Below are 24,790 nucleotides of genomic sequence, written 5' to 3'. Positions count from 1 at the left end.
CTAACGGTACAGGGCCTGTGCTAGCCCACCACGAACCATATCCATCCGGGTAGCTTGGAGGGAGACCACTTGGTCTTACCAGAGTTGTTTTACCCTGTGAATCCCTCTTCCTGAGCCCCTGGACGTTCCCTCCGAGCGTGAGTTCGGCATTCTGAATGGCCTCCTTTCCTGGATGCTCTGGCCTGGGTTCAAGTCCATTGACTAACCCAGGCAGACCGCACGCCTCTTTCGGGTGGGCACACACATCCTGCCTTCAACGACTCTGATGGAGGTAGCTTGGGTCACTCACCTTATGATGGAGGCCAGGGGCAGTCCAAAGCTGTCCTCCGAGCGGCAGGGGCTGTGAAAGCCATTCTTCCCCCTTCTCCCCTGCTCCTCTTCCCTCTCGGTCCAGGGGGCATCAGTGGCAGAGCTGGTTCCGGAATCTGGCTCCAGGTGGGCCAGAGGGGCAAAATTCTGCTCAATCAGCTTGGCGCTGTCTCGGATCTGGTCCTGTATTTCTGGGGTGAGGGTTGGGAGGTCAAAGGTGAAATAGGTGCCACGGGTACGGGCTGGGGAGGAGAGGACGTCAATGGAATCTAGGCTGGTGTAGGATGTCCCCTTGGCTCGATGGGACTCCATGATGCTCTCAAAATGCTTGCTGAAAGAGTCCATCCCATCCTTGGAGAGGCTGTGTCCCAGAAGGAAGGGCACTGGTGACTTGAGCAGGCACTGTTCATCTCTGTCCATGATCCTGGCAGGAGGGGAGAGAGAAGGAACAGCTGGTCAGTGAGGAGCATAGAACGGCGCACTCCTTGCCCTCTGCTAGCCCATTGGTTCTAAATTCATCTGCTACTGAGACCGATAACTGGGAAGGATAGCGTCTCCTCGGAACCGATACAGGACCATAACCCACTGGGGAACCAGGTTTTGGGGAAAAAGCCTGGCCAGTCAGATAGGACATTGCACACGGTGCCCCACATTGGAATCTGATGGTGCTCTGGATGCACGTGCCAATTAATACAGCACAGACTTTGTTCCCCTCCAGGGGCTCATCCACAAAGACCAATGACTCCACTACTGCAGCCAGACTTGGTCTATTGGCTCAGGCAGTAACGACTCATTCTTGTAGACACAGAGGTCCTGGGTTCAGATCCCATTGAGGACCCAGCCCTAGAATCATAGAATCATAGAATAACAGAGTTGGAAGGGACCTCTGGAGGCCGTCTAGTCCAACCCCCTGCCTAGAGCAGGACCAATCCCAACTAAATCATCCCAGCCAGGGCTTTGTCAAGCCTGACCTTAAAAACTTCCAAGGAAGGGGATTCCACCACCTCCCTAGGTAATGCCCTGTACCCCATGATCAGCTCTGTAATGGGATACAAAGCCTTTCTCCCCTAGGTCACTGGTTTGAACCCAGTCCAGATCAGAAGTGATCAAAAGTCATTACGATCTGACAGTGTGGTCTGTTAAATGACGTAGATTGCAGCTAGCCAATCAAATTGAGCATGGAGCAGTAAGCAGCTTTCCAGCAAAATGAACACAAATCCACTTCACTCATAAAAGTACAAACAGAATCCGAAAACCAATCTCAGCTGATATGCTGCCATCAGTTTAATGAAGTAAAGGGAAATTACTTTAGGCCATGCTGGTTTCCAGTTGGCTAGAGCACAGGAAAATTTATCCAATCAGAACGCGTTCTATCCCACTGCTAGGTTATTGAACACATTTTCATTCAGAAGACTTGGAAAACTCATTGTCTAAATACCTGCTGTCTCACTGACTGAATGTCATTAATTCATTAACCTTCTCAAAACACAACTCTGGTAATCTCACTAGGCCAACCTCTCCATGACTTCAGGGGGGGTTGCCTAAGCAAGCAGTAGGTAAAGAATGGAGAAACCCAACCTTAGATAGGATAGTCTCCACTTCTGTTGTGCAGTGTTACTTGGATGCTCAAACGTCCACCATGTTCCACCCCATAGGTGGCTGCGTTTCAGCGGTGGGTGAAATGACTGCTCTACATGGTAAAAATCAGTCTGTTATATTTTATGGAGGTCTTTGTTTCCCCCAAGAAGAAAGATGCCATAGAAATGTAAATTCCCTATCATTATAATTCAGGAAGTGTACTATTAAATCAACTTAACAATGCCTGGATCATTTGTCATTAGAGTCCATCTGGAGTCCCATGTGCTGTTCCAGAGGCCGAGGATTATTGCTGTGAATGGGATGCAGCGTAGGGCAGCAGCAATGGCACCAGGACAGAAGAATATCTGTTAAGGGAGCTGGGTGGATTCTCACTGGAAAAGCAGAGGTCAGGGACGTGACCTACATCAGGTTATGAATTAACAGATGGGCTGGATGGGGATGGTTCCCACACCCTGCTGGGGATCAGAGCAGAGGGGCACCATCTCAGCAAGACATGGGGGAGAAGATGGGAGCAGAGCACAGACTGTAATCAGGCTGTTGCGCAGAAGCAAGGACGGGAAACAAACCATTTCCAGGAGCCAGTCACATGCGCTAGGGCAAGAGACCCAGAGAATCCTTTCCAGAAAGGGAAGGGATCATGGGAGAGGGGAAGGAGGTAAAGGACAGTAGGGGCAGCATTGCTTCTGGAGGGTCTTCCCTGTGCTTCTGCCTCGTTAGTGGTCCATACTGACAGATACAGGCCCACTGAACTAGCAGGATGCAAACTCTCATTGCTGTGATTGTCCCAACTATACCCACTTCAAGGTGTAATTACACAAGGGGAGAGAGCTGCGGTTTCAGCATCCCCAGCACTTTCAGCAGCATCCAGCTGGGGCCTTCCCCAGCTGCTGTGTCTCTGCACACCCCCTTCCTGGGATAGCACACAGTCTCCAGCTGGAGTCAACTACAGACACAGAGGCAGCACAGAGTCCCAGGACTGCCTCCTGCTTTGTATGCAGCTCCTCTGCTAAGACAGTCAAGGGCCTACTTCACCTTTTATTGCAGCTCTTCTCTACACCACTGTCAACGGATTTTTTTCTACAAGAGCACCCCCTCACAGCCCCATCCTGCCAGAGACAGTGCTGGTTAATTCTGCCATTTAGCGCCTACACCTGGAACTGACCCTTGATCCCAGGCTAATTAGGAACATATTTATTGCCACAAAAACCAGGCCTCTGGCTCATTTCTGCTACTCTGCTGCAGTTTGAAGTTACTAGCAATTATTTTTTGTAAGCAAGTCTCATCAATTTGCTGTCCTCTTCCTTTAGCAGATCCTTAATAAAAATACACAGGAGTGAACTCATTGGACTATTCACTCCCCATCATTATGGGCCAGAGAAATCAACAGGGTCACTTGCAAAATAAGGTGTAAGGTATCCAGAATCTGGCCCTGATCACCACACATACAGATTTCAATGGAAGTTAGGCACCTAAATATCCTTTAGGATCTGGGCATCTGTGACTCGGTTTCCCATCACTGGGGCTCTAATTCAGCAAAGCATTTAAGCAAATGCTTAAGTCCCCTTGGAGCCAGTGTAATCACGTTTCTAGTTAAGCACATGCTTAAGTGTTTTGCAGAATCATCGCTTGCACCTGTTTTTAATTCATAGGACTTTGCCTCTCACCCGGTAGTTATTTACGGTCCTTAAAGCGAGGCATGGCATTATGGGGCTCCCTGGGTATTGGGTCTCAGTCATTTCCAGAGCAAACCTGCTCCATGTGCAAGTAAAAGATGGTTTCCCCACTGACTGCCAGGCCTGCAAACTCACCTGAGTCAAGCTGGGTCAATAATGCTGATGGTTCTGCAGGCCAAATTCTGCCCTTGGCGACACGTGTACAACCCCACATGAGGTTTGCACAGGTGCAAAGGTGTGACTGCAGCACGGATGGGTTAGCTTTGATTTAGCTAGCTCAAATAACAATAGCAGTGAAGTCATGGTAGCTCCGGCAGCAGCATCGCTAGTTACTCCGGGTCTCTCTTTGTCGGCAGGGCTGCATCTACACTGGGGTTTTTGTCTACATAGTGACGTTGCCACACCCCTGACCAATGTAGCTATCCCCGTATAAGCTTTCAGTGGAGACCAGGCCTCAGGTTTGTCATTACAGTCAGCAGAGCTGAAGATCCCCCGGGAGCAGGTCGGCTGAGTAAGAAGGTGCCCTTTCTCCAGTCACTTTTCTTCTCTGGTTAGCTTGTGCTTTCCTTTCCCCTTTGCTGACCGGCCTGCTCCTGGTTAGCCATGTGCTCCTGGCTCTGGCATTTGTCGTCCCCTAAGGAAAGTCCCCTCTATTGTGACAATCATTGTAACCACACTGTGCTCGCTGATGTTTGGGGGAGCATCCACCCTAACTCTCCCTTGCAGAACTACTCCAAACGCCTAAGGCCAGATTTCTTAAGGCTCCAAGAGATGCAGGTAGGTGTCTAGTAGGGTTTCTAAGAGAACCAGGTACCTAATGCTCATTGTTTCCAATGGTAAGGTAGAGGCATTTTGAAAACCCCACTAGCTGCCCACCTGCATCTTTAGATGACTGCACACAATTCTCCGTTACTCACACACTCTAGGGGCACCAACCCGTACCCAGTTCCTAGGGCTCAGGCATAACCTCGAGCTCTAGGGCACCCACCGTTACCCTTCCATGGGCTCAGGGCATAACCTCACACTCTGCAGGTTTGTGGGGTCTTTTACCAGTGAAAGAGCCTTTCACAGTAATACCCTTAACCTCTATCTATTGACAGTCACCAAATCCAGCCCTTAATAACTTTCATAGTGGCAGCTTCCAAAACATGCTGCTCTACAAAGCAGGCCCAGAGGGATCTCAGATTGCTCCTCTCAGTCACACCCTGGCGCGCCACTCACCCGCTTGACGGGGCAATTTAACTCTGCTGCGGCATGCTCTGTACAGCTTTTGTACCTGTCTGACTATGGGGGTTATTTATTACTGCTCTGGTTATCCCAGTACACCCCATCAGAAGCGTGCCCTCATTCCAGTATAAATGTGCCTTATACCGGTAGAGGTAATCCTCTCCCGCCATGGGAATAGAGGGGTTGTAACTACTCCAGTCTAGTTAAAGCAGTACAACTTCTGTGTGCAGACAAGGCCTCATTGCACTAGCAGATCTGGCAACTGGAATCTCTTAACAGACAAGGTCTTGGTCCCCTCTCTGATTGGGAGGCCCGTCACACCCTACAGTAGTGGTACGTTACTGGAGGGCCATGGAAGAATAAGGCAATCAGCATGGTACAGTGATATCCACATGCTAGGAGTGATAGATTGAGTTATCCATGCAAGCGAAAATTCAGCTGGGTGGTACGATTCCACACTGGCCCAACAGGGGAGCTGTTCATTCTGGCTCCCACCACACTAGAGGAGCCATTCAACACTAGGGAACAGAGTGGGGCTGGGGCTGGAAAGAAGAGGGAGCAGCTGTGGTGTGTTTTCACTGCACGATCACTAACACGTGAGCAGCCTGCTGTGATGACACAGTGAGACAAGGTACCGTAGTTTCACCACAAGATAGACTAGGTGAGCTCATCCCTGGTGGGGGTGTAGTGCTCTCCTCATCTAGTCACCTTGCAGCAAACACTACAAGTGCCTTGGCTCCACCTAGGATTTTCCTGCGAGATAACTATCCCCTAGCTGCACCACAGCCTCCCTTGGCCAGGTGTTCAACACAGTGAGGCTGCCATCCTCTGCCGGGGGCTGCTCAGTGCATGCAGAATGGCTGTCCTCCCTTACTGTGACCAGAAAGGAGATGATTCCTTGATAAGGGGAGCAGACAGCCTGCTCCTTCCTGGGATCCACCTGTGACAATGCTGCCTCACCGGAGACACAGAAAGGGCAAGCCCAGAAGCCCCCTAGAATACCTCGAAGTTGCAGCCTACAGTTTGCTGTAGGACAGGTTTCCAAGTCCTCAGTCTTTGTTGGAACTGGAGTCATGGACCCTGGAGCCGCTCGCAGCTGATCACATGGGGCTCACAGCAAGCCACTGCATGTATAGCTCCTGATGAGACAAAGTGGGCCACAACTGGCTGGCTATCTTCACTGGCCCCAACAGCTCCACCCAGGCTACTCTCCCAATGCGCAGTCACCAGCTAGACTCTTGTGGAAACCTCATTTTGGTAAGCTCCACTTTAGCCCGGGGGCAGGAGGGAGAGGAGAGAATCATCTCACACATCACACTCAGATGGACCCAGCCCTTATGTTTATAAGCACAGCCGCAGCAGTGGGCAGCTGCTGGCTGTGCCTGGGGCCCATTCCCCAGCTGGGGAATGGGGGGAAGTCAGTCCTGAATGCTGAAAGCCATCTGTGTGTCGGGTGTGTCGAACTGGCTGGATGATGTCACAGTCACCTGCCCTTACAGGATGGAGAGATTAAACTAGCCACAAGATAGAGAATAGTCCCTGTAAGAAGCAAGAGGTGGATCTAGGGCCTGATGCAAAGGCCATTCAGGTCAATGAGAAGTGCCCCACTGACTTCAATGGCCTTTGGGTCAGGCTCCAAGCTCTAGCCACTTCATGATTGGTCTCTCCATGCTCCCCTGGTGTGGCATTCATCCCAGCGCACTTGTCCCTTCCCTCATCCTACCATTACCCTACTCACACTATTCTCCACGCCTTGCTCTCACCCCGTGCCATCCCCTCAGAAAGTATTTTGTGTCAATAAGTAATAGGTGCAGGCAAACAATTATGCCTTGCTCTTTGTATAGAAAACTTTCTCCATCCCAAAAAACGTAGCAATCTCATGTCCTAGCTACGCATAGAAAGTTAATCATCTACTACTGAAATGCAGTCCCCTCTGGGGTGGAGAACGGCAGCTGTTGGATAACACACAGCAACACTACGCGGCCATTTAGGACAGGTAGCGAAAGACACTAACGCCCAGCCACAGGCACCAACTTTTGTCGGCGCCGGTGGGTGCTCGCGCGCCCCTCTGCCCCCGCCCCAACTCCACCCCTCCCTGCCCCTATTGGATCCCCCTCCAAATCCCCATCCTGGCTCCACCTCCTCCCCCAAGCGCACCACGTTCCTCCTTCTCCTCCCTCCCTCTCAGGCTTGCCGCGCGAAACAGCTGTTTCGTGGAGCAAGCGCTGGGAGGGAGAAGGGAGAAGCAGGACCCAACGGCACGGTCAGGGTAGGAAGCGAAGCGAAACGGAGGCAGAGGTGAGCTGGGGCAGGGCGGGGAGGGGAGCTGCCAGTGGGTGCAGAGCACCTACCAATTTTTCCCCATGGGTGCTCCAGCCCCGGAGCACCCACGGAGTCAGCGCCTATGCGCCCAGCTGAAAAAGCTCAGGGGGAATTTAGGGAGGCAAAACGTCGTTATCTTGGTTGCAATTTGACCCTTACTTGCTAGAAGGGCCTTAGGGTCTCTGATCACCCCAAGTGACCTTAGTTCTATGTCTCCAGCAGTTCCCACAGCACAGCACCTCCTGCTGACTCACCAGCACCATTGGTTTTCTTTAGCAGTTTCCCACCTGAGTGCATCACTCAATAATTCACCTGTCCCATTCATTCCCTCTGAAGCACGTGGCATTGGCCACTGTTGGAAGACAGGACGCTGGGCTAGACAGACCATTGGTCTGACCCAGTATGGCTGTTCTTATGAGTGCTGGCCAGCCCAATCCTTCTTAGCTTGTAGTACTGGACAGGACCTTAACCCAATGTGAGGATGCTCTACACAAATACACTGAATTGTACAGGTCACATGTGTCTGGTTTGGGTGCTTGTCCACAGTGTACTTGAGAGATGATGGAGAATGGAGCAGCCCACCACAATGCACCATCTCACTCCCCTTCAGCAAACCTCACCTGCCCCCGTTCTCCTGCCTCGTCGCCTCAAACACCTCGTCATCCTCATCCATCTCTTCGCCCTGCATCCCATTCCTCAGACACTTTCCGTCCTGCTCTCCCCTGTGCTGGGGAAAGGGGTCCTCTGTCACACTGTTCCTTCTCCCCAGGGTTCCTGTGACACTCGGATTGCTCTCGCTGTCCTTCTGGCTCTCGATGGCCGAATCCCCTTCGTCCTTCTCAGCCAGGATATCATCAATGTTGGTCTCGCGATAGCATCGCAGCGGCACCGAGTCCAGATCCGTCTCTGAATACTTCACCGTCCTCCTTATGATGCCGGTTTCACAGGATCCTGGCTTCTTACTACCTGCAGGAGCCATCTCTATTTCCACCTCGACGTGACACAAGCTGCGCTCCGCCATTGGCTTCTCTGGTTCTGGTGGCAGCTGGTGGCTGGGCTTCTGCAGGGGCTTTGCCAGTGACGGAGACTCAAGAGGTGTCTGGGGGGAGGTGCCTGGAACAGAGAGATGCCAGAGCGTTTACATACAAGCAGCTGTAACCTCGTTCTAAGAGCAACCCAGCTTACACTTCCAACGAGGGAGCTGCACCTGAGAAATGCAGAGGGACCCATTTTGCAACTGCGACGTATGACCACCTCCAGCAGAGTTCAGCATGGAGCGGGAGCATAACTGGGCCCAGAGAAGGGATGAATCCAGAGGAACAAAGGTAAGAAGGGAGGTACTGGGGCAGTGTCCAAAAGGAGATTCACCTCTGCCAGCGTGTCTGAGGGTTTGGGGTGGCTAGATGTATCCCAAACTATACAGGTAGGGCCCACACCTGCTGGCCTACCCAAACTGGGTTTTTAACCCTGAAGTCCTCCTCAAACAGGAAACCAAGAGCTGCATCCAGCCACCCAGAGTCAGCACGGATGGATTTGCTGACACCACAGTGGAGCTTAGGGGTTTGCACAAACAGACTCGGATGGCAGCAGAGCTGCTAGCCTCAGAGGGAAGAGGGCCTGGCCATTTCGAGCCTGATTTTATTAGATAGGCCCAAGCTGCAGAATTTGCATCCAGCCTTTCCAAACATAAGGCTCGGGGAAGGAGGGCTTGGTTCTGGGGTGGGTTCAGTTGGACCAGGACAAAGAAAAGGCCAGCCAGAGTATTCAGATCTGGATTTAGCAAGGAGATGTCGGTCGCAGTGGAAAGTGAGGCTGTCCCTCATCCCCACCCCCTAATCGTGAGGGACCCGTTACCTGTCCCCGGAGAGTCCAACGAGCCATAGAAGAATTCCCACTTGGCCTTGGCAATGCGCTGGGCATGGGCTGAGCTCTCCCGGGAATATGTCCATGAGCCCTCCTGCAGGAATGAAAGAGCACGTCAGCTGGGAGCCTCTCGGGGGCGGGGTGGGGGTGGGGAGGAAGGACAGGGGCGGGGAAGCAGGTATGTGGCCTCTGAAGGTGAGGGCCCGGCTCTCCCTCAGAGACACACTGGGCAGTACCTGGTCGTGGGGCTCCATGCCCAAGGGGTTGCGCAGGAGCGCCGAGATGTGCTCAGATGGTGTCCCCAGCCCGTTGGAGAGGGAGCTGAAGAGGCAGTTGGTGTTCAGAGCATGGGGGTGCCCTGCTGCCCGTCTGTTGCCAGTACTCAGAGAGGGCTGCTTGCCCATAGGAGAGCGGCTACCGGCCAGGAACGGATCTGAGGCAGAGACCTCCAGCTTCAGCTTCCGACTGAGGTGCTCCTGGAATGGGCTGTTCTGGGCTGGCGGGGTACACGTGCTGCCAGGATGCCCGCTCACAGAACCACACGTGGGCGGCCGGGCTGACAGCCGCAGGCTCTCGCTTATGCCCTGCCTGCTGTCTGGGGAAGGCTGGCTTTGCATGGTGGGGCAGGAGCTCCCCTCTTTGCTGGAACCGCAGTGGACGGTCTCCCCGAACTCCAAGCTGCGGCTCAGGCCGTGGGGGCTTGGCCCATTCTCCCTCCTGGGCTCGCCCGATGGGAGGCCATTGAGGGTTTTCACGCTGGCCTTTTCGATAAAGCGGAACGTCACCACGGAGCTCTGTCCCTCGGGCGCCGGGGCCACCAGTGGGCTGCGGCTGCCCGGGGAGGACAGCAAGGAGTTTTGCCTGCTTCTCAGCGGGGTGCATGGCGCTGTCACCCGCCCAGAGCTTGGGCAGTTACCATTGCCAAAGGGGCCAGCTTCTGGTGCCTTGCGGATTAAGGAGCCGGTGCTGTTATACATGCCCAGCTGACACCGCCAGGCCTCAGGAGCCAGGCTCTTGCGCAGTAAATGGATCCTGCCCGTGCTGAGATTGGGCGTGAGGCAGCGGTGCGGGCTGGAGGCAGCGGACTCCATGCTCTTGGCGGCGGGCAGCCAGGGCCTCCGATCCAGGTTGCGGGTGAACTTCGGGGGCGACACAGTGCAGTCTCCTTCGGGGCAGAAGCACATGACTCCCCCTGCCTGGGCCATCGCGTGGGAGGAATCAGGTTTGAAGCCAAAAGGGGCAGGGCAGGGAGGAGGAGCTTTTCCAACACCCGTGAGCTGAGAGCTCCGCCAGAGGGCGACGCATCCTTATGCGGCCCTGAAACAAAGGAAAAAGCAGCAAGTTAGGGCGAAAATACAATCAGAGATACAGGAAAGGGAGAGATACGGACCGGACCAAGGCCCAGCGCTATCCTAAGCCACCAAGGCTCCCTGGCTCCCCTCACAGGGATCACACTGGTATATAAAGGCAGAATTTGGCTCAGCTGGAGTACGAAGAGAGAGAGAGAAAACAGGGCTACAGTCTCAGAGCTGGCCACCTAAACGGAATAACGAGGCAGGGCTTGAAGTGGCCTGAAAAAAGTGGGGGGCGGAAGAAGGATAATCTGTCCTGTTCTAGAAATTAAAGTAACATCACACCTGCCTGACTGTCCCCCTGGCCCCATCAATTTTGGCCCCAAGTCTGTTCTGCCCTCCCAGCCCCATCTCTGCTCCTCCAGCATCTCTGGGGCTCTTCTCCCCAACATCCAGGCCTGGGGGAGCTGCAGGGAAGCTGCTTCTCCCACTCCCGCAGGTTGGATGTTGCAGAGGAAAGGAGGGAGCAGCAGAAGCACCACCTGGTTACTCCCAGGAGCAAGGGGAAAGCTGGGAGCGGAGCCACCTTGAGAGGCCGGACTCCTGTGAGAATGTGGCCGGCTCCCAAGATCAGAGTTCCATCTGCCTGCTGCAGGAGCCCCGATTGGCTGCTCTTCCCCGGGGGGCGGGGGGAAGCAGCCAATCAGAGGGGATTTTCCCCAGGCAAAGCTGACATCTGCACCCCTCAGCAACACGGTTGGAGTTGTAGGCATTTCTTTTGCCTGCTGGGTATCCCCTCTCGACCAGGCACACTTTAAGCCCAGCAACTAGGAGCCTGTCTCATTCTAATGCACGACTTGCATGAGCAGAGAGCCACCGAGGTAAGCAATGACCTCATCTGCATGCACAACAGAGCTGGGCAGCCCTGAAAATCTGAGGGAGAGTTGAAAGAAGCAGAGAGGACGTGTGCATGCACGGGTGTGTGTGCGTGAGCAACCCCAAGAGGAGAATCTGGCCCTTTGTGTATAAGACAGACAGTGTGAAAGAGAGAGAGAGAGAGAGGTGGGCATGTGGCTTGATCATCCCATTCAGTGCCAGTGTACTTGGCCCTGGGAATCTGCCCCCAAGGCCAGCAGTGGGATGCTGTCCCAATACCCCAGGCGGAGAGCATAGGCCAGGGAGGTTAGTAGTTCTCTCCCAGCCCCTCCCTTCGGTGCAGGAACAAGACTGCCACAGGACTCTGCATCCTTTACAGGGAAGGAGTCGTAAGCCCCAGCCCTGCTCTTCCGGCATTCACCACCACCTGCGGAGCAGGGAGCCAATTAGCATTCAGTAAGGACTGAGGTACAGCCGGAAAGTCTGAGCTGTCCTCCCCTCTCCATCTCTCTTCCAAAGTTGGTAAGAGTAAGGTGGGCACCATGACAAAACAGGCAGCTTGTTTCAAGGCAATGGATGCCTGATGCCGCTGACATCTCCGCTTTCTGCTGGTCTCGAGCCTGTCTATTATTGTTGTCACTTATTTCCGTTGTTGTTATGCCACCATGCTTCCAGCACACCCACCACTACCCCAGGATCTGACTCTGATCCGGCTCTACCCATTCCTAGGACTCAACCAGGCCACAGTTCCTGACGGCATGCAACAGGCTTGCCCTTCCCAAGGCATCTGGTGACCTAGACAAGTGTCCCTCCATTCAGGTAATCCCATGCACAATCCACTACTTCACCTATCGCAGTCCAAACTGGGAGGAACTCTCCTAGGAAACAAAGCAGACATAAGAAACCAGCTTGCAGACATCTCACACCGACACACTGCACAGGACCTTTCCCTGGGCATGGGGCAGGGACAGGCAGCACAAAGCAACACAAATTAAATCGACGCTGATCAGTGCAAGGGCTGCCAACAGACAATACACAACCTCTTCAGAGATGAAACACCCAATATAGCCTGTGATATCTGATACTGCAAGCCCAGTGCTAGCCCACCTCATCTCCCCGGGATACTTGGTGCATCGCAGACCCAGACAGGACAAGACAGCAGGAGGCTCTCCATTAGTCTTCTCTGCAAATTTCAAATCCAGGAGAGATCCCTCAGGTAAGACAAGTTCATTCAAGTTCACTTGTCTGACAATAGAAAGCAGAGCCAAAGCGAACAGATTTAATGCACGGACTAAAGGATTTATCTAGCAGCTCATGGATGGCTTGTTGGCAACGGTGATGAAATACCCCGGGCTTGTCATCCTCGGATACTTTAGCAGGAATGCTGAGAAGCCCAAAAACTCAACTCCCCACGTGCCTCCCTAGGCCTCTCATTGGTCATCTCTGGGTTCTACCTGCACAGCCGGCCACACCCTGGACTTGATCTTTGGCCTAGAGGGCAATACTGAGGCCATCACAATCCAGCTGCTGTCTTGGACAGATCATCACATTGCTAAGCCAGTTCTCAGGCAACAAAAGAGATCCGGGAACCTGAGGCCATCATGTGAACTCCTAGACTCCGCCAAATTCCAAAGCCTGCTTAAGGACAGTGGCACAGGGAGAGAAGCCACGGATCTGGTGAATCATTGTCATTGATGAAAAGAGATGGGTGGGAAATCGAGTGCCAGTAGCAGAACCTGAAGGCTGATACAGACAGGAGGAAATATAATACATTCCTCCAAGATACACTGAAGCTGTATTATAAGACAAGAGAACCTTCCTGTCAGCTGCCACATCCCACCCCAAATCAGAACGGACAGTGACTGGGTTACATTAATACCTTAAGCCCATATAGTCCATCTAAATTAATACAACAGCACTCGTTAATGGAAGGCCTTAACCTGCACTCCCCATTGTAGCACATTTTGGGGGGTTTCTTCCACACTTCTTGATGTTGAATGGCCAGAACATGTTAGGAGAGTGTGTGTGGCGGGGGTGTGGGGGGTGTGTGTGTGTGGAGCATACGTGAGTTTGAAAGAGATTTCAAAATAGGCTGCCTTTTGGCACAGATGGTAAATTCTGGTAGTGCAGATTTCTGGGCCCCTGCATGTACTAAAGCCCCAGGGCCGGCCTTTGGGGTGGACGGTCCGGGCAGCGGCCCAGAGCACCCCGCCAAAGAGGGTGCCATGTGAAGGGTTTGCCTGAGTCCCACCTGACCTGCCAAGAGCCAGCTGGGCTGGTGGAGGTGGCAGGCAAGCAGCAGTGTCTGGAGAGGGCAGAGGGACCCAAGCCGCAGGGGAGAAGTTGAACGACCATCCAGGTGACTATTCCGGAGCAGGGGTGCCCCTCCCCCCGCCACTCCACTGCTGTGTGCAGCCGCCACTGCTCCTGCCCCCCACACCCATTCTTCCCATGGAGCCCCCCCCCCCGGCCATTCTGGACTGGGAGTGTCCTGTCTGCTGTGCGGGGTGGGGGGGGAGGGGAAGGAAGGTTGATGTTGGGGGTGTCCCCACCTCCACCTGTGTAGCCAGTCTCCGCTGAGCTGACAGGAAAGGGGGAATCTCTGGGTCCGGAGCTGCTAGCGTCTGAACAAGCCTTCAGGCGCCTGATCCTGAGTGCTTTCTTAAAGAGACAGTGCACTCATACACTCACTCAGGTGCGCACACACACTGCCCACACACACACACACACACACAGTCACACACTCCCCTCCACACACACACACACACTCCTTCTCTCACACACTCCCCCAAGCACCAACACACATGCCGTCTCTCACATACACACAATCTGTCACAAACACGCTCTCTCTTTTGTGCTCTCTCTCTCTCACACACACAGTTTCCCCAACACACACAACACCAAATGCTTCACGCACCCCTAGGGGCTGTGAGGGGGGGAGCGAGGAGCGATGTCAGGGCTCCCTGCATCCAGGTCACTTTCCCCACCAAGGCTGTGCTGTGAGGCATCAGGAGCTGCGCCTCTCCTGCCCTCTCCTTACGCAGCCCAGGTGGGGAAAGTGACCTGGATACAGGAAGCCCTGACATCGCTCCCCACTCACAGCTCCCTAGGGGTGCGTGGGGCAGAGAAACAGCAGTTGGGGAGGGGAGCAAGCTGCAATGCCAGCTGCTCCATGCATCCAGGTCAGTTTCCCCACATGAGCACAGGAGGGGGGGTGCAGGGGTTGGGGGGGAAGGGTCACAGTGCAGGGGTTGGGGCACAGGAGGGGGCAGGGATTGTGGTGAAGGGGGCACAATGCAGGGATTAAGGACGCAGGAGGGGGCAGGGGTTAGGAGTGAAGGGATGTAGGGATATGGGGTGCAGGAGGGGAGTGCAGGGATTAGGGGTGAAGGGGGCACAGTATAGGAGTTAGGGGTGAAGGGAGGATGAGGAGCCTGGGGAGCCTATAGGGGTCAGGGGCAATGGGGGGCACCATGCCCACGAGGGCTAGGGGCACCAAAATGCAAGTTCACCCAGGGTGCCATTTTCCCTAAGGCTGGAATGTTCTGACAGCCTGCACTATCTGCTCCAAAATAGCTTTGAAGAGTCTAAGACCAGAAGTGACCATTGTGATCTTCTAGTCTGACCTCCTGTATAGCACAGGCCAGAGAACTTCCTCAAAATAGTTCCTAGAGCAAAGCTTTTAGAAAAACAGCCAGTCTTGATTTAGACATTGTCAGTGATGAAGAATCCATCACAACCTTTGGTAAGTTGTTCCAACAGTTAATTGCTCTCACTGTTAAAAAGTTACACCTCATTTCCAGTCTGAATTTGTCTAGCTTCAACTTCCAGCCATTGGATCATGTTAGACCTTTCTCTGCTAGGTTGAAGAGCCCGTTATTAAGTATTTGCTCCCCATGTAGATACTTCTAGATTGTAATCAAATCACCCCTTAACTTCCTATTAAACCAAACAGATTGAGCTCCTTGAGTCGATCATTATAAGGCAAGTTTTCTAATTCTTAAACATTCCCATGGCTCTTCCCCGAATTCTCTCCCAAGTTTTCACCGTCCTTCTTGAATTGTGGACACCAGAAATGGACACAGGATTGGTCGCACCAGTGCCAAATACAGAGAGGTTAAATAATCTCTCTGCTCCTACTCAAGAGAATGATCATGGAGGCTTCATCTAAGACCAGTCATAAGAACTGTCTATGTATAGAAGTGAGGAGACATTAGAAAGGGGAGAGGGACCAATTACTCTCTAGTCAAGATGAACAGAGCAATAGATATCAGGCTAGAAGTAATAGGCTCCAGCTGAACCTGAAAAGTTCTGGTGAGCGAGCAAGCGTGTTTATGGATCCAGTTTGTCCCTGGGGTAATTCCACTGATGTTACAGAAGGAATTAAGCTGGGCCTACTGTAACTCTACACAGAGCTTAGCTATAGAACAAGCTGCCAGGGAGGAAATCATGATAATTGGTGGACCCCCATCTATCTGGATGAGACTCAAGATAATGAACCCAATTCCACCGAGGTGCTGGGGGACAAATCAGATCTAACTCACTCAATTCTGTGGTCTGAAGATGCCTGGGAAGCTCACAAAATGTGTTGCCAATGTCAGCTACTAGAGCAGTCTATGGGCTTGTCAACCCATGCAGTTATTCTGAAATAGCAAGCCCTCGTATTCGATTGACTTTTCAAACTGCCCAGTCAAGCTGTGAACCAACATCCTTCTAGCTCAAAGGGACACTGCAATAAATAGCAACCACCTTTCTATTGAATGTACAGATCATTATGTTGTTTGCCTCCATCCTAGAAACATTCCAGTTAAGTGGATTTATTGGCTAGGAAGGACCCATTTTATTGTGTTGGGGGATGCATGGTGATATCCACATCCCTCTCATTGTTACTATAATCCATCTCTTCTCCAACTCTCCCGGCCCCCTCAGGCCTGCTGATTTGAATATGTTGGACACGGACCATGAGTGTCATATGTTAAATAATAAAGGAAACAGGGACAATGGGAGGAAATGGCTCATTCTACAAAGAAAGCCCATTTAAAAGAACCCCGTGCCTCATTAAAAGACTACTGAGATGTTACCTACAAGCCACAGGGCAACAAAAGGCATACAATGCACACCAGAAAGACAAAGAAAGAAACCAGCATACAGGAATGCTACCTACAGACACTACCTGACACAGCATACTGTGATGGAAGACAGCAAAACAACCATCTTCCTGGGACATTACCTTCAGGACACAGCAACTGGCCAATACACATTGGGAAGACAGAGAACCCACCAACCTATGAACTTCTAGTCAGGCTATGGAGAACAAGCAGGTGTCTTTTCTAAAGGGCTTTTAAGAAGACCTGCTTATATTACACAACAATAGGCTTTGAAAAATCTAAGACTACTAGAAGATGCCGGATGGAAGCTTCCCCTTCTTTGTACAATACAGTTGCTTTCTTGACAGAGAACTAATTGATTCTGTACCCAGTTCCTTACTACCCCTCAACCATGAGAGCTTGTAGAATTGGCCTTTGGATATTACTCACTGGCTGTGGGCAGCAGTCACTCGTGGACAGAGATTTCTGACAGGAGGGATAGCCACACAACAGACAGGATGGTGTTTTCAGAAATTCAGAAGGGATCCCAGGGACCCGCAGGCAGTGTGCATCCCACACAGTCTCACACCAAGGAGGCACAGGATGCCCTGCTAACACGAGGCGCATCAAAACAGGGAAATGACTCTGAAACAGGCGGGGGGATTGAAAAGAGAGCACAGTTACAAGCGCACAGAGTGCTCACATTGGAAGGCATATTAAGGACCCTAATGAAGGGCCAAAATGCCCCAAATCCTTGATGCTCTTTTCCTTTGAGCAGGGGTAGACGATCCCGAAGAAGGCCAGCTCTGGCCTCCTATGGCCCATTGGGTAGCGCCTGCATTCTACCTTAGTTCTCAAATTCAATTCCTTCTGCACAAATTTCAAACAACTGTAGTGTTCTCAAGCAGTAAGGACCTGAAACTCCACATCCAAGGCTCCTGGATTCAAAGGCACTCCAGGCTGGCGGACTGGAGTTTCTTGGGCAGCTTCAGAACAATTAAAGTCTGAAGGCTTTGACTGAATTAAAGAAGGAAGCAAATAATACTATCAGGACAGAATTCCTTGTGTGATTTCATCCGTTATTACATGCAATTCATTTTACCTGAATTTTCAATGCGCTGCAGAGTTCAGTTCCAGCAATGCCTGAGCCCATCATACTGGTTGCCCTGGGGGAAGCTGGAAGTTTGAGTAGTTAGGCAGGGGTCTGATGGGGGTTTGGGTGCATGTGGAGGGCAGCAGGAATTTTCCGCTAAGGTGAACAGCAGTGAAGTAGTTAATGTTGATATTTAAGTTGTCACCATTACGTTTCAAAGTTAACCCCTCACTAGGATGCACAGGGCAGTTTGCCCATTGCTCTCTGAGCTATCGTTTCAGGCTCTTTGCAAACTCAAGCAGGTGCCACCATATCAGTTTACCCTGGGCTCACGTCAGGAAGGTTTTCTTTCCCCAAAAGAGGTTTTGTTTTGTATTGTTTTGAAATAAGAGATTAGCGTACACTGCCCAGGTCTGCAGCAAACGCTGCTACTACCGAAAGGCCTGCCAACATGCTGTAGCTCTTGAGCAAGGTGTCCATTGCCTCAGCTCATCCTGACCCCAACGCCCATCATGACGGGCTCCCAGTGCTAGAGCCGCATCCTGTCGAGGAGGAGGCCAATTACCCTCAAGCCACTGTGCTAGCCAAGGCATTTATTCCCAGCATCCTAGGCCCATGGCAGATCCTGTCCTATCACCCCCCAAGACATGCATTGCCTTCATCTCAAGTGTTGCAATAGGTGTACAGTCTTGATCATCAAGTGCTCTTGGCCCCCACCAAATCTATACCCTTTACTCATGCCTTTTATGCCCAGGAAATCCATGGCAGCTGCTTCCAAGAGTCCCAGGCCTCCATTATGGCCAAGCCCTTTGCTCCCAGCCCCCCTATTTGGTCCAGAGTCACTGATTTCAAGTGCTTTAGGCTCTAAGCACATTCAGGCTGCAACTCCTGGGCTGGGACCCCTAATCCCCCATCACATTCTTCTGAGCACCCTACACTTGTGCAACCCACAGAATTGTAATCCCCAAAGTCTCCAAACCCCATCCCTTCCAAGGCGATTGCCCTCACATACCCCAGCCCTGTCAAGTCCAGGCTCATATTCCAGAATGGGATGCAGGAGGTGGAGACACAGATACCAGGTGAACGCGTACAGAAGTGCAGGGTGGAGGTACAGGACGTGGGAGGTGGGGAAGAGCTGGGGGGTGTGATACACAGGTGCAGTGTAGAAGACAGGGTGCCCTCATGTATAAGAGGGAATGTGGTACTTGGCTATGGGACGTAGGAGGTGGAGAGCGTGGGGTTTTAGAGGCGCCAGGCGAGGGAATATCTGAAGGCAGTGGGTGTGCAGGCGGCTGCTCTGAGGGGGCAGGGATGGGAGCTTGGAGTGGAGTTTTAAAGGGCGTTCCAGCCTCTGAAGGAGTTGGGGAGTGGGTGTGGCATGGGGCTTTGAGAGGCACCTGCTGGGGTATGTCTGCAGGATGCAGGACATGCAGGCACTGGGTATGCCTGCCCCTAAAGTCTGATTTCTTCACAAGGTTGGATGGAGGTGGGCATGCCAGTTCCCATCCTGGGCAGAGACTGTGCTGAGAACTGCTCCTGCTAGATCCTCCCACTCCCCTCATCCTGAATCCCGCTCCGCCATCCCACCCCCTAAGCTCAGCCAGACAAGGCTCTCGGTCCTCCCAATCCCTCCAGCCAGCCACACCGGCCTCCCTCGCCCTCTGCCTGGCCTCCTCTCAGCTCACCAAGGATCAGCTCTGAGTGGAAGTGACATCCATCCAGCTCAGGATGGAGCAAGTTCCCAGAGAATTCAGGACACAGACTGTAAACAAACTGCCTTCCCTACACCCCACCTCTCCCCCAGAGGCATCAGGGCAAGAGCTCCCTGGAGACGCGGGGAGGGAACTGGGCAACAAACATCAACAGCTCATTCTACTTGACCGAAAAGAAGAAAGGGAGCCTCACCGCTCCTGCTGAATGCTGCTGGGAGACACTGGGACTGGGGTAGCTGTGCGCTCCCCCAGCAAGTGTCCCTATACCTTTCCCTGCAGCGCCTCCTGCTGGTAGGGACTGGAGTAGCGGGGGAGTCTCCAAAGCCAGTGCTCCTACATTGTCCCCGCAGCACCTGCTGTTGCTGGCAGATGGTTGAGACGGAGAGAGCAGCCCCGCGTCAGCTTCCCTCTGCCCAGGGCTCCTGCACCATTCCCTGCAGCTGGGAGCCGCCCGCGTGGGTTAGCGCCCAGCTCCCTCGTAGTGCCCGCAGGCAGCTCCTCTCGGCTCCCCGGATCTGGATTCAGCGGCATGCCCAGCCGATGCAGAGCCGAATGCGGACGTGCCGCACACACACACGCGCGGCGCTGATGCACACCCCAGCCTGGACAGGGCAAACTTCAGCGCTCCGAGTCCTCCATAGCCCGGGCCAGAAGGGATCTGACCCCCGGCCCCCAAACCCGGCAGCGCCCCCCCCCCCATATCCCGTGCGGTAACCACGGCAGCCGACCCTCCGCGGCAGGCTCAGGCACAAAGCCCAGCTTAAGAAAAAGCAAAGGGGCGGGGGGCATCCCCCCTGTTCCCCGGGCACCCCGGGTGCGAACTTGCAGGGCTCCAGCATCGCCCCCGGCCGGCGCAAGGCGGACAAGGCTGCGTGCGTCTCCGGCGCTCCCCTAGAGCCGGCTAATCACCGGCTCCTCTGACAGCACGAACCCGCCGCCCGCCCTGCCCCGCCGCGGCGCCTTCCCCCGCCCGGCCGATCGCAGCCCCGGGCGAGCAGGTGCGGGGAGTGCACGGCCCCCGCTTACCCGAGCCGGGCTCGCTCCTGCATCCTCCTCCCAGCCCCGAGGCGGCTCCCCCCGGGCGCAGGTGGGTGTCGGGGTGGTTCGCCCTCCCCTGGCCAGCCCGAGCCGCGGGCGGCGATTCCCCGCTGCCGGTCCCGCGCTCTGCCTGCGGAGCGACCCCTGTCTCTGCCACTCCAGCGCGTCCGCCCCCGCTGTCGCTCTGCGGCCCGACACCGCCGGCAGCCAATCGGGGCTCGGCTCCGGGCTCGCCGCGCCGCTCAGCGGGGATTGGCCGGGTGGGCAGGCACCGGCCCGGTGAGCCCCGTAGCTGGGCTGGGAGCAGCCGAGGGCGGCTGTCCCCGAGTCGCTCGGCGAGCTGGGCTGGGGAGGGGCTCGGTGGGCAACGGGTGGGGCTGGAAACAAGGATCCTTCTGTGCTGGTGCATGGGGCAGCCTCTCCCTAGGGAACGGGGTCCCTCCGGGTGTCAGTGTCTGGCTCACACACACACTGTCTCTAGGGAACAGGGTCCCTCCGGGTGTCAGTGTCTGGCTCACACACACACTGTCTCTAGGGAACAGGGTCCCTCCGGGTGTCAGTGTGTGGCTCACACACACACTGTCCCTAGGGAACAGGGTCCCTCCGGGTGTCAGTGTGTGGCTCACACACACACTGTCTCTAGGGAACAGGGTCCCTCCGGGTGTCAGTGTCTGGCTCACACACACACTGTCTCTAGGGAACAGGGTCCCTCCGGTGTCAGTGTCTGGCTCACACACACACTGTCCCTAGGGAACAGGGTCCCTCAGGGTGTCAGTGTCTGGCTCACACACACACTGTCCCTAGGGAACAGGGTCCCTCCGTGTGTCAGTGTCTGGCTCACACACACACTGTCTCTAGGGAACAGGGTCCCTCTGGGTGTCAGTGTGTGGCTCACACACACACTGTCCCTAGGGAACAAGGTCCCTCTGGATGTCATTGTCTCTCTCAGACACACACTGTCCCGAGGGAACAGGGTCCCCTGGGTATCAGTGTCTCTCTCAGACACACACGGTCCCTAGGGATCAGGGTCCCTCTGGGTGTCAATGTCTCTCTCTCTCACACACACACTCCCTAGGGAACAGGGTCTCTCTCTCTCTCTCTCCCACCCTCCCAGGGACCAGTCTCTCTCACTCTCTCTCCTCCTCCCCCCCCCCCCCCCCCCCCCCCCCCCCCCCCCCCCCGCCCCGGAACAAGGTCTTTCCCAGTTTCAGTGTCTCTCACACACACTCTTCCTAGAGAATAGGGTCTCTCTGGGTGTCTCTCTCACACACAAACTCCCCAGGAAACAGGGTCTCTCTGGGTGTCAGTGCATCTCTCTCACCCACTCTCCCTAGGGAACAATCTCTCTGGGTGTCTCACACACACTCCAGGGTACGGGTTCCTGTGTGCGCCTGTTTCTCACTCCCACTTGTTAAGGAACAGGTTCTCTCTGTCTTTCACACAAATGCTGTCTAAGCTTATGCTCAAATAAATTGGTTAGTCTCTAAGGTGCCACAAGTACTCCTTTTCTTTTTGCGAATACAGACTAACACGGCTGTTACTCTGAAACCTGTCTAAGGACAGTTTCTCTCTTGCAGTCTCTGTGAAACAGATTTGCTCTCTGTCGCATCCACCCTCAGGGAGCCAGACAATCTGTCTTTAGAATGGGACCTTGAGTGTCTGTCAGAGAAAAGGGAAGTTTTGGGCCCAAGTTTTCCAGCCACTTGCACCCATTGATGTCAACGAATGGGATGATGGGGGTCCTGAGCATGTCTTTTCCTGGGACTGAATGATTCACTCTTTCTAGAGACCAGGATCTTAGTCTTGTTCTGCCATGGAATGATCTCTCCAGAATGGGAAGGCCTCCGGTTGGGGTCATAGAGAAGTTGGCTACAGTGCCCAGATACGGTCTTTTTCCTCATGGCCAATTCTGATTACTGGGTCAAGCTAAGCTGGCTGTTTTGAAATCCCATAAGGGAATCCCAGTGCATTGGGAAGGGCGTGATTGGCTTGGGGGTCTCCATGTGCTGACTGTGGCTAGGACATGAACCAATCATGCAGCACGTAAAATGATTGCTAATCTGGACGTATTTCAGGCAGCTGGGTGTATTAATGACATTCTGCATGATGGGGGTGGTGGCAGCGCATTAGGGATCCATATGCAATCCCTGCTGAAGGGTTTACTTATCTATCTCTTCACACACACATTGGCCTAGTGCGTAGTTGTTATAATGCCTCTTGATGGGGATCATGTTCCATGCATGATGCTTGTTTAAATGAGGGTGTTTTTCACATTGTACACTCTCTAGGATGCGACCATTTCTCCCTCTCTCTTGTAGAAAATGGTGCCACCTGGGGCCCATCCTGGACCCCCTCTCATGGGATGATCTAGGGTTTTTCCTCTCTAGACTGGTGCGATCCCTCAGTCGCTCTCTCTAGAATAAAGGTGTCATGTTTTGCTCTCTTGAAAGCGGGGTCTATCTCTCAATCAGTTGCTGTCCCTAGCAGCTTGAAATCTCTGTCTCTTGCCACTCTCTGGGGACTGGGATATGTCCCTGGAGGTTGGAGGGCGGAGGGAGGTCTCTCTTTGGTAAGGAATAATTCCCCTGCAGAGTGTCTCCCTGTCAGTGCATTAGTGTGTAGGGGGAGACCACAATCTTTCTCGTGAGGCTCTGGCCTGTCAGATCAATTCTTAATTAAACTGTGCTTTATTGCACAACCCCAGAAATCGATATTAAATCTGTGCAGGGGGAGGGGCCGGGGAGAGCCGGCTGCCAGTGCCTAGGTAATCCTTTAAGAAGGAAGTCAGGAACGCCTTCCTCTGCCACTTCCCATTGCCTCCTCTGCTTGAGTTCAGCCCAGTCCCACATTCCCCCTAGCCCAGCTGGCTCCTAGGAAGGCAGGCCTGGCCTCACCTCCCAGGAAGCATGGAGAGTAAGGAAGGTGACAGGCTGAGATGCATCTGCCTATATGTAATACACTATTTTCTCTCCTTTTCTCCAGCCTCCTGTATGGGGATCAAAGCTCCCCCTTGTGTCTAGGACCACGTCTCCCTGAACTGCCCGGAGCTCACAGATCTCACATCAGACCCTGGTGACTTTGGCTAATTAGCAGGCCTGGTTTCCCCAGGATCAACAGCCTGAATCCTTCAGCTGCTTCCCAGCTGGAGGGAGGGTGGGGGAAAGGAGGGGCTTTTCATTAATCTGCTGTGGAGCCTGAGCGACAAGCTTAACCAAGTGGAAGAGTTGAGTGGTACCATGACTCAAATCAGGGGAAAGTGCAGGCCCACTCCCTCTGATCAAAGCTGCAAGACACACAAAGAAAGGAGAGTGGCAGGGGTGTGTGTGTGTGCACGCACTCACACAACATACATGGAGCTGGCTTGCCTGACCCTTCTCTCCTAAAATCCCTCCCGGACCCCGGGGTAAGTACTGTAAACACAATGGAATGCAGGTTCTCTTCTCAATCATTCAGGTTCTCCAGTAAAGAACCAGCTAGAAAACAAAGTTGATTTTCCCCCAATTTCTTGCTGCTCCAGCTCTGCCCCCAGTCTGTATGGCACCCGAGCAACACCCCCCCTCCCCCCCCCCACACACACTGACCAGGATTTGCCTCCATCAATCATTACTGTCCCTGGGTTCATGCCCTTTCCTGCTCCCTCCTGGGCAGCTCCTTCATTTTCAGGGGTAAATCCCCTCCTCCCCTGGCCAGCAGAGTGTATGGGAGCAGGATAAAACTCTCCATCGCTGGCAGGCCTTTTTTAGACGGAAGGGGGAGGTGGTAAATCCCTCTGGCAGACAGTGGGGAAGAGAGGACAAAGTCTTTCATCCCTGGCTGATCCAGTCCCAGGATCCCTTTGCCCTTAGCCCGAGGATCTCCTCTGCGCACCCCGCCCCGCCCCGCCCCCCCCGGGATGTAGCTGCCTCTCTCTTTTCTCTTACTTGACTATATTTCCCTCTTCTTCAGGGGCCATGACAGAGACACCCATATCTATCCCCCTGCCTCCTCCTGTGCTGCTCCTGCCTGCCCACCCACCATCGAACCATCAGCCTTCAGCCTTTCATCCACCTCTGAAAGAGGCCATCTCCCTGAAAGGATTACCCAACGTCAAACCCTCCAAAGCAGCAGCACTTCTCCTTCCCCCACCCTTCTGCACATCATGTGACCAATACAAGGAGCAAAGCAACAGGGAAAAAATCAAGCTTATTCTCTTTAATATAAACCCCCCAAAACCAAAACCCAAACAAACCCTAGACACTTCCAAACAACCTTAACTCTGACCCTATTTCACCATGTCCATATTTTGTGTAATACAGCTGTTGAACAATTTGATAACAATTTCCAGGACTCCAAGGCTTTATTCTTGGCTCTGCCACTGTCCTGAGTGTAATGTTGGGAAGTCACTTAAGGTCAGCTTTTTTAAAAGTAGCTTCTAATTTTGAGTGCCCAACTTCAGACACTTAGGCTTAGATTTTCAAAGGTATTTAGGCACCTAACTACCCTGGATCTCAATGGAAGTTACTTCTTAGGAGCTGAACTGGCCCACTGGAGCCAAACTCCCTTTGAACTCTGACTAGGTTTAGATCAAGTTCTAGATCCAGGCCTCAGCCTTTGTGTTTAGCTCTGGTTGGAAGGGTGCTGTCTTCTGACTGCCATCTCTTTGTGAACAGCTGTGTTTTGTGAGTCAGATTAAACCTTCATGCAGCCGAAATGGCATGCA

The 24,790-nt window shown here is 53.5% G+C and overlaps 1 protein-coding gene across 4 annotated transcripts in view; it reads right to left on the bottom strand.

Moving 5' to 3' along the window:
- PSD (pleckstrin and Sec7 domain containing) overlaps positions 1 to 24,790 on the bottom strand; it is a 107,283-nt gene that overhangs the window by 56,780 nt on the left and 25,713 nt on the right. For 2 of the 4 annotated variants that reach the window (XM_043551178.1, XM_037905472.2), the window contains exons 2-5: positions 9,230 to 10,310; positions 8,985 to 9,087; positions 7,751 to 8,243; positions 290 to 733 (exon numbers count right to left, since the gene is read on the bottom strand). In XM_043551178.1, the coding sequence (XP_043407113.1) occupies positions 290 to 733; positions 7,751 to 8,243; positions 8,985 to 9,087; positions 9,230 to 10,198 (2,009 nt within the window). In that variant the 5' untranslated portion in view covers positions 10,199 to 10,310. Of the gene's footprint in view, positions 1 to 289; positions 734 to 7,750; positions 8,244 to 8,984; positions 9,088 to 9,229; positions 10,311 to 20,079; positions 20,252 to 24,790 lie in introns of those variants that run through there. The other 2 variants (XM_037905473.2, XM_007053387.4) reach the window with 2 other exon arrangements.

The sequence above is a fragment of the Chelonia mydas genome, chromosome 7, assembly GCF_015237465.2.
Source record: "Chelonia mydas isolate rCheMyd1 chromosome 7, rCheMyd1.pri.v2, whole genome shotgun sequence".
Lineage (NCBI taxonomy): Eukaryota > Metazoa > Chordata > Testudines > Cheloniidae > Chelonia > Chelonia mydas.
This window is presented reverse-complemented; position numbering and strand designations above follow the sequence as displayed.